General features: G+C 49.5%; 1 protein-coding gene across 1 annotated transcript; it reads right to left on the bottom strand.

Moving 5' to 3' along the window:
• Positions 1-992: 992 nt before the first annotated feature.
• Hps6 (HPS6, biogenesis of lysosomal organelles complex 2 subunit 3) lies at positions 993-3622 on the bottom strand. Its single transcript, XM_005352385.2, has one exon. It carries the CDS (start codon positions 3514-3516, stop codon positions 1096-1098), a length of 2421 nt encoding a protein of 806 aa, XP_005352442.1. The 5' UTR covers positions 3517-3622; the 3' UTR covers positions 993-1095.
• Between the last annotated feature and the right edge of the window lie 6239 nt (positions 3623-9861).

The raw sequence follows: 9861 nt of genomic DNA, 5'->3' as shown, positions 1-9861 counted from the left end.
GCCCTGAGGAACTGCCCCACACCATACAACTCTAAGTAAAAATCTGGCTCCCTGTTTGTTCCCAAGTATAATTCCTTCTTTTCTAGGCACAGAAGGAGGACCCAACCAAAATCTCAAAGACTGTGAAGACTATAAGATCAAGAGCAGGGAACAGCTTCCCACTGCGGAGACCTAATGGGCCCAGCTCAAGACCCAAGAGGAACCCTTGCCAGAGTAGGAAAGATCTAGAAACTGAGGGAACAGTTCCTAGCCCTAGGTCTTTTGCTCCTGCCTTTGGCTTAGGGAGTGTAAGTGTGAGGCCCTCCGAAGAGCTATGCCCCGCTGCAGTGACTCCACTGGTCTACGGCTCTGTAAGTACTTGGCCTGTTTGTAGAAACCTGGGAGAAGTCGGGCCGCCATAATTCCTGCGCAGGCGCAGAAGAGACCCGGAAAAAGAAAGCTGGATTCTCCTTGCCGTCCTTGAGAAAGCCTGCTCTGGAGGAGGTGCGCACCCCAGATGGGCAGGAGCCACTGGGTTATATGAGATGATTCGCATGCTAAAGCCTCTGTTATAGCTGACATATGTGGACAAGCTATTTCATCTTTTTTGTTTGTTTTTTCGAGACAGGGTTTTTCTTAGTAGCCCTAGCTGTCGCTGGAATGCTCTCTCTGTAGACCAGACTGGCTTCGAACCCACAGAGATCCATCTGCCTACCTCTGCCTCCCAAGTGTGGGGATTCAAGGCATTATTTAATCTTTCTAAACAGCTATTTTTTCCATCTAGAAAATAGAGATAATATTAACACCTTCCCAGTGGGGTTATGAGAAGCATTAGACAAATCTTATTAGCATAAGATTTCTATAAAAGATTAAGGGCTACCTAGTACATATGAAACACTCGTGACTGCTGTTCATGACTAGCAGTGGCTGCTTTATGGACAAGATCCAGATCCAACCATTTCTTCTATAAGGCAAAGCTTGGCCGTTCAAAATAACACAAAAATGTGAATATATTTGGTATTTGCATGTATTTTAGAAATCGTTCCACGATAGACAGCATCCAAATCCTGCTTTTGTCCTCTCCAACCCTAGGTATCCTTCCCCCTTGTCTGTGCTCTACAAGTGACCTCCCATGTCAGTTGCACAGAGCCCCTGTCCAGATGGTACCCATGCTTCTGGTCCTGGGTGGTCGGATGCCTGGAGAGTAGCAATAGGTCCGCGGGGTGGGGTTGGGGGTGGAGTGTCTGGATCCCACAGGATGTCCTCATATTTGCTTTGAGGCGGGCCAGACGGTCGTCCTTGAGCCCCAGTTTGTTCTAGGAGGGCTCTGACCAAACCCACTGTGAGAGGGGGCTCTGCCCCAGGCTCAGGGAAAGGGTTGGCGGTTCCCACATCATCTGGGAGGTGCGTCCTCAGTAAAAGCAGCAGCTCATCTGGAGCCACTTCTGGTGGGCACAGGCGGCAAAGGAGGGGAAGGTGAGCATCAAGGCGGCGGTGCCGGGCAAATTCTGCCAGCAGAAGCTTAAAGATCTCGCTCCGAAGCAGGGGGCTGGAGGAGTCCAGGGCCAGGCCAGCCTGCAGAGCCTTTTCCCACTGCTCCTTCTCTATTAGCTGCCTCACGGCTTGCAGCACAGCCTTGGGCCGCCCACTGCCCAGAAGCAGCTCTAGTTCCAGGGCCTCAGGTCTCTTCCCTTCCTCACCCAGCATAGCTAGGGCTCGCCGATAAAGGGGCAGACTGGGGCCTTCGGCTGCCCAGCCTGGCCCACCTTGCTGCTGAGCCAGTTCCACAAATGGGGGGAGCCACGGAGGCTCTAGCTGGCATAGGCACTGACACAGGAGTTCAAAGGGGGGCAAGATTCCATTGGGGTGCTCCTTTCCAGCTGTTGGACCCCTCAGTATCTTCTTCCATACATCAGGGGGTGCCTGGGACCTCAGCCTGCCCGTCCTATCTGGCTGGAGCTGCAGGGCCTGGAGGGTGGCACTCCAAGCTGCTGTAGGAAGGGCTTGGAAAATGGTGTTGAATTGGACCAGGTGGTCGCCTGTCAACTGCGTTCTCAGCAGGCGTGCCACCTCATGCTCTGCCAGCTCAGTCCAGCCAGCCTCCTCCTCATCCCCGGCCACCAGCTGGGCCTTGAGCTGCTCCAAACTCCGGTAGTCCCGAAGCTCAGCCCTCAGCGTGGTCAACAGTGCAGATGGGGGCAGGTGGCCCTGGAGGATGGAGGCTAAGGCCTGAGGTGCCCGAAACATGCTGTTGTGTCTCAGCTCTTCTGGGGTAAGCTGGGTACCGCGCAGGCTCCGTCGCTGGTAGTACCCACAGGCCTCCTCAAACACCATATCCTTGTCTGAGGGTAGCTCAAGGCCTTGGGGAGCTTCCCAACCCACACAAAAGAGACCCAAGGCTGAAAGCAAACAGAGAGCTCCTTGCATCTCCATGTCTTCCTCATTTTTCATGCCAGGGGCTGACGGCTCCAGCAGATGTACTTTATCTGTACTTAGGACCTTTCTTTCCAACAGCTGCCCGCTGCTCATGTCCAGTAGTTCCAACGTGGAGCCCAGGACACAGGCTAAGGTGCCATGAAATGTTCCCAGAGCTGCAGAACCCTTTAGGCCGACAGGCGCCTCCTGCAGGATTCCCACAGTCCGAGTACCACCATGGCATTGCACTAGGCTCACCTTGCCTTTCAAGTCCAGCAACAACAAGCCATGGGAAGATGGGGCCCAGGTGTGGACAGCCAATGGCTCCCTGGGGGACAGGAACCCAGGAAGGCCTCGCAGCAGGGTCCGAAAGTCCCAGGTGTCTCCTTGTCTGGGATTCAGGCTTTTACTGTGAGAAAGGCCAAGAGATGGGGCGACAACTATCACCTTGCTCTTGCTTGGGTTCCAGATGAGCAGGACATGGGCCACGCCAGGCCAGGTGGTGGTAGTGGGCACCAGGAAGAGGTCCTTGCGGGAGGCTATCAGTCCAAAAGGGGGGCAGTGGTGCAGCAGGATGTGTGTGCGGCCTAGTTTGGTGCCAACCTCCCCGCTGGTCTCCAGGGTCTTGACGCACACACGGTGGCTGAAAGCCATTGAAAGCTGCCCTGGCTGGTCCTCAACGCCAAGCTGACGCTCCTCACACCACACTAGGCGGCCTCGAGTTGCTGCCACGGCCAACAAGCGGGCTCCACCATCGGGACACAACTCCGTGCTCTGAAGTAGCTTCCAGCCGGGCTCCATCCCCGTGCCCCACACCTCCGCTAGGCCACTCTCCCACACCAAGATCAGCGCAGGTCGCGCCAGCCACGGGACGAAGAAGGCGTCCAGCGGCGAGGGGTGGCCCTCCGGCCAGGCACGCTCTAGCGTCAGGCCCGGCCCCCGCATTGACACTAGAAGTTGCGGGGCAGGCGACCCGGGGGATCTTAACAGCAGCAGGTGGCGGCCATCAGGGCTGCAGCGGACTAGGACATCTGGGTCCCCGGCCAACAACTCGCGGAGCCGGGCCGCGCCGGTAAAGTTGCTCAAATCCGAAAGCAGGCGCAGAGTTCCTGCACGCTTCATGATGCCTCTGGCGCAGGAGCTCCCCAAGGGCCTGATCGCCCGGTGGGGCGACGCCCGGCTGCTAGTCCGTGGTGCCGGGGGGAGTGCACTTCCGTCCCTGGTGGATGAGGTGAGCCAAGCCTTGGCCTGAGTGTCGACTCCGCCCCGTCCCGCCCTCCCCCCCCCCCCGCCGGTCCGGACTGCCCCGGGGCACGCCTGGCTAGCACGCGGTGGGAGGAGCTTCGGGAAGATCGTCAGGGGAGGAGCCTCCTCAGCAACCAGGGGTCTCAACCCTGGGACCCCACGTATCCTAGGCGTTGAGACAAACTATCAAGGCGTCCTGTTTTTTTCCTTCCAGACCTCGCCCTTTCACCCACAGTTATTCGTTCATCAAGGTTGAGTACTGACATTGTGTCAGCCTTCCCCCCCCCCCCCCACTCTCCAGCAAGACCGAAAACCTCAACCTCCGGAAATCTAGCGGGAAAACAGGAAGGTTAAGGCTTCACTCACTGAGTGGTCCAGGCTGGCCTCGAACTCACAGAGCGTGGCCTGTCTCTGCCTTTCGAGTACTGGGATTAAAGACATGTACCACCCCTGGTCTTTATATTTTTCAAAAGGTTAGCACACAATGTAATGATTTTCATTATTATAGCATCCCCTTCCTCCATATTCTTATTCCTGTGTGCACCTGTGGAGGCCAGAGGCCAGCCTCGATGTCTTTTCTGAGAAGCCATCTGTCTACATTGTTTTGAGACAGCTTCATTCACAAGGACTTCTCACCCATTAGGTTGTGCTAGGCAGCCAATTAGCACCAGGGATCCTCCTGGTCTGCCTTCCACGCTGAGATTACAGGTTCAAATCACTTTAGCAAGAGCTGGGGATAAAACTGGGGTTTTCATGGGTTTGTTTTATTTTTTCTTCTTATTTTTTTTTATAAAATTCATTCTTTTATTATGTATACAGTGTTCTACTTGCATGTATTCCTACATGCCAGTAGAGGGCACCAGATCTCATTACAGATGGCTGTGAGCCACCATGTGGTTACTGGGAATTGAACTCAGGACCTCTGGAAGAGTAGCAGTGCTCCTAACTTCTGAGCCATCTCTCCAGCTCCCCCTACTTTGGTTTTTAGACACAGGGTTTTTCCATGTATTCCTGGCTGGTCTTGAACTCAGAGATACACCTGTCTCTGCCTCCCAAGTGCTAGGATTAAAGGCGTGTGCCACCTCCTGGCGAATTTCATGCTCTTGCGGTAAACACTTTAGTGACGGAGCTACCACCACTCCTTATTATGGCATTTCCATACATACATATCATTATACTTATTCCTGTTCATTCTCTTCCTCATTAACTTTTTTTCTTCTCATTTTTCGTACAAGGTTTCTCTGTGCAGCCTTGATTGTCCTCAAACTCACTCTGTAGACCAGGCTGGCCTCAAACTCACAGAGATTCACCTGACCCTGCCTCCCGAGTGCTGGGATCAAAGACAGGCACTACTACCACCTGGTCTTCATTGTATTTTAAAATTAAATTTAGTGTGTGTGTGTTCAGGAGCTGGTTCTTGCCTTCTACCACATTGGTCCTGTGGTGGTTTGAATTAGAACGACCTCCATAGGCTCATATATGTTGACCAAGGTTTCTGTGCTGCTGGGCTCCTGCGGTCGTTAAGTCCCAAGGAAATCACGCAGAGATTTACATTAATTATCAACTGATTGACCTAGTATCTCAGGCTTCTTATTTACTCTTTTTTTTTTTTTTTTTTGGATTTTTGAGACAGGGTTTCTCCATAGCTTTTGGTTCCTGTCCTGGAACTAGCTCTTGTAGACCAGGCTGGCCTCGAACTCACAGAGATCCGCCTGCCTCTGCCTCTGGAGTGCTGGGATTAAAGGCGTGCGCCACCACCGCCCGGCCTTATTAACTCTTTTTTTTTGTTTGTTTGTTTGTTTTTCTAGACAAGGTTTCTCTGTGGTTTTGGAGCCTGTCCTGGAACTAGCTCTTGTAGACCAGGCTGGTCTCGAACTCACAGAGATCCACCCGCCTCTGCCTCCCAAGTGCTGGGATTAAAGGCGTGCGCCACCAACACCCGGCTCTTATTAACTCTTATAACTTGTATTAGCCTTTAATTCTTGTCTGTATTAGCCATGTGGCCTGGTACGTTTTTCAGTGAGGCAGTCACGTCTTGCTTGCTCTGTGTCTGGGTGACAACTGCAGACTGACTTTTTCTATTTCCAGAATTCTCATCACCCTGCCTCTACTTCCTGCCTGGCTACTGGCCAATCAGCATTTATTTAAAATACAAGTGACAGGGTACAGACCATTGTCCCACAGCACATAAATTTGAATGTTTAGTCATTAGTGAGTGGCACTATTTGAAAAGAATTAGAAGGATTAGGAGGTGTGGCCTGTTGTGGTCCAGGACCAGCCCGCATCATAAATTATCTCTTGGACCAGTGGGGAGGCATGGGAATAAAGACACAACTCACATGGCTTTTCAGGAGGCAATTTTCAGTGATCTCTCATGAAATCCTGAGTTCACACCCTGAAATTTTCACCTGCATTCATTTTCCAAACAGCTTTTATACCAAAATGTAAACTGAGGGGGAAATTCATTAACATTCTGTTTCCTAGGTAACTGGGAGACTGACTGTCGTCATATCCACACCTATCTATGCCTGCTCTGTCACACAGATTGAATTAACATCCAGGGGACCTCCCAAATTACAAAGAAGGAGCAGGATATTAGCATATTCTGACCCTTTGTTTAGGATGGCATCAGTTTGTCTTAACAGGCTAGGTGATCACCTCCTGTGTGGCAGGTGCAAACTCTTCTGAAATTCTGACCAACATAGATTTAGAATTATGGGCCTGTATAATATGGCCCTACAGTGGCCTTGTTGTCAGTGTATGTCCCTGGTGCTGGGCTTTGAGATGTCAAAAACCCATGCCAAGCCCAGTCTCTCATTCTCTGCCTGTGGATCAAGATGTAACTGTCAACTACTGCTTCGGTACCATGCTCTCTGCCAGGATGAATATGGGATAACTCTCTGAAACTGTAAGCAAGCCCCCAGTTAAACGTTTTCTTTTATAACACTGGCTGTGATTGTGGCGTCCATTCACAGCAATAGAATAGTGACTAAGACAAGTCCCAATGATCAAACTCAGGTGATGGAACCTGGTCCATGTGTAGCTGTGTGAGGAGATTTCTGGGACCTGTGAGGAAACCCCAAGTACACAAGAGTCTTGTGACCTCTGTTCCGCTATGACTGGGTTGTTCTTAGATGATGCGCTCATGCGCCTCTCAGCTGTAGTGGGAGTCCACTTTGGATTGTTCATTGCGGCTGGCTATTGTCTGTTTATTTGCCTCTATGGAAAACATGCTTGTATCCTTATGATTTTGTTCTTTATTCAGGTGACTCTTCTTAACCCTCAGAGTATAAACTGTCTGATGCTCCGAATAAAGTTGGTTATTTCATGAGCCTTTAGGCAGCCTCGTTTTCAGGTCCTGCTCTCCCGGGTTCACCCTTCCAACTGGAGTGGTAAGCACTTAGGTTCATACTCAACCACCGAGTCCCCTCCTCAGTTCCTTATTACTATTTTTTGAGACAAATTCTCACTCTGTAGCCTAGCTTGTCTTTGAGCTCTTGACAATCCCCCTGCCTCAGCTTTCCGAATGCTGGTATTATAAGCTGTTGCTCCTGTGTATGCATTAACTACCATACCCTGCTCTACACCTCCTGATTTATATGTAACGTTCCTCTGCATTTTAGGGTCTTTGTTTTGTTTTTTCAAGACAGGGTTTCTTTTCTTTGGAGCCTGTCCTGGAACTAGCTCTGTAGACCAGGCTGGCCTCGAACTCACAGAGATCTGCCTGCCTCTGCCTCCTGAGTGCTGGGATTAAAGGAATGCGCCACCACCGCCCAGCGGGTCTTTGTTTTTTTAATTGGGGTATTTTTTTAAAATATTTATTTATTATGTATACAATATTCTGTCTGTGTGTTTATCTGCAGGCCAGAAGAGGGCACCAGACCTCATTACAGATAGATGGTTGTGAGCCACCATGTGGTTGCTGGGAATTGAACTCAGGACCTTTGGAAGAGCAGGCAATGCTCTTAACCACTTGAGCCATCTCTCCAGCCCCCTAATTGGGGTATTTTTTTAAATTTATTTTTAGTTTGGGGGTTTGGAGAGATGGTTAAGCCACTGAGAGAACTTTCTGCTTTTCAAGGGGACCTGAGTTTGGTTTCCAGTACCCTCATCAGGCAGCTCACAACTGCCTGAAACTCCAGTTACAGGCAATCAGACTCTCTGTTTAGACTTCTACCTATACAGGGAGCCAGACAAACACATATAAAAATAGAAATTAAAATCTTAAAGTTTAACTTTAATGTGAATGAGTGTGTACACCTTGTGTATGTAACTAGGCCAGAAGAGGACACTTGCTGAACATTTCTTTATACTGTGTGAAGATGTGTCATTGTGATTGGTTTAATAAAGAGCTGAATGGCCAATAGCTAGGCAGGAAGAGGTTAGGCAGGGCTTCTGGGGCAGAGAGGTCTTGGGGAAGAAGATGCAGGAGGAGAGATAAAAGCCACAAGTCACATGACATCATGTAGATTAATAGAAATGGGCTAATTTAAGTTATAAGAGCTAGTTAGAAACAAGCCTAAACTAGGTGGTGGTGGTGCACACCTTAAATCCCAGCATCTCTGTGAGTCTGAGGCCAGCCTGGTCTACAGAGTCAGTTCCAGAGCAGGCTCCAAAGCTACAAAGAAACCTTGCCTTAAACACCACCGCCCCCCCCAAAAAAAGGAAAAAAAGAAATAAAAAGAACGAGCCTAAGCCAAGCTTTCATAATTAAAAAGTCTCTGTATCATGATTTGGGAGTTGCCGGTTCAAAACAGTCAGATGCTTCTTGAGTGCTGGGATTAAAGGCGTGCGTGCCGCCACCACCACCAGACCCATCCCATTTTTTCCCCCAATAACCTGAAATGTTGGAGCTCAGATCTTTTATATGCTATTTATTCATTCATTCGTTTGTTTGTTTGTTTGCTTATTTATTATGTATACAATGTTCTGTCTGGATGCATGCCTGCAGGCCAGAAGAGGGCACTAGATCTCATTACAGATGGTTGTGAGCCACCATGTAGGTGCTGGGAATTGAACTCAGGACCTTTAGAAGAGTAGCTAGTGCTTTTAACCTCTGAGGCATCTCTCCAGCCCGGGCCCATTGAGTATTAATGGTGATGCCATCCCTCCAGCCCTGCATTTTGGGTTTTTGAAAGCGCAAGCTGACCTTGAATTTACTCTGTAGTCTGTGTGCCGTGAACTCTCCATTGTCCTACCTCAGTCTCTCAGTATTGGTATTGCATGCCTGTGATGCCACACACAAGGTCAAAGACATTTTTATTTCCTGTTTCTTCTGAGGCATTGACAGTTCTACTGAAAGTCCACACTGCAGTCGCTTCTGCTGTGCCTTTGTTTGCTTTGATTTTTAGATATCATTACCCTCCGTGTTTTGTCTTGTCTTTGGCTTGCCATCTTCTCCTTCCTCTTGGCTTGAACAATTACTTCCAAGCCAATGGCTCTAAAGTGTTTAGCTACAGTCTAATTAATTGCTCAGCTGAGTGCCAATAAAGGTCGTGTACACGTCTACTGGCTATTATCTCACAGAGATCTTGATCCTAATGTGCCCTTAGTATATAGCATCTTCCTGACCCAGATTATTTTTTCCTCCAGTGGCTTTTTTTTGCCAAAGGTCTCTTTTCATGTTTTTGTTTGTTTTGTTTTTGTTTTGTTTTGTTTGGCTTGGTTTTTTTCGAGACAGGGTTTCTCTGTGGCTTTTGGAGCCTGTCCTGGAACTAGCTCTGTAGACCAGGCTGGTCTTGAACTCACAGAGATCCGCCTGCCTCTGTCTCCCGAGTGCAGGGATTAAAGGCGTGCGCCACCATCGCCAGGACTGTTTGGTTTGTTTTTTTCTTCAAGATACAGTTTCTCTTTCTCCCTGGTTTTTCTGGAACCCTGCAGACCAGGCTACCCTTGAACTGAGAGATCGGCCTGTCTCTGCCCCCTGAGTGCAGGAACCAAAGTGTGTGCAAACTGCTGCCCAGTTTGCATTCCTTGATCAAGACTTAAAGCCTTTGGGACTGAATTTAGTTGCTAAAGTCAAGTCATGTGTCTTCATTTACCCTGATTACTGAAGGCATGCTTCCTTCCCTTCATCTCCCTTCCTTCCCTCTCCCCTCCCAATTCCCTCTCTTTTTTGTTTTTTATTTTTTTGGTTTTTTGAGACAGGGTTTCTCTGTGGTTTTGGAGCCTGTCCTGGAACTAGCTCTCGTAGACCAGGCTGGTCTCGAACTCACAGAGATC

The sequence above is a fragment of the Microtus ochrogaster genome, chromosome 8 (assembly GCF_000317375.1).
Source record: "Microtus ochrogaster isolate Prairie Vole_2 chromosome 8, MicOch1.0, whole genome shotgun sequence".
NCBI classification, from domain to species: Eukaryota; Metazoa; Chordata; class Mammalia; order Rodentia; family Cricetidae; genus Microtus; species Microtus ochrogaster.
This window is presented reverse-complemented; position numbering and strand designations above follow the sequence as displayed.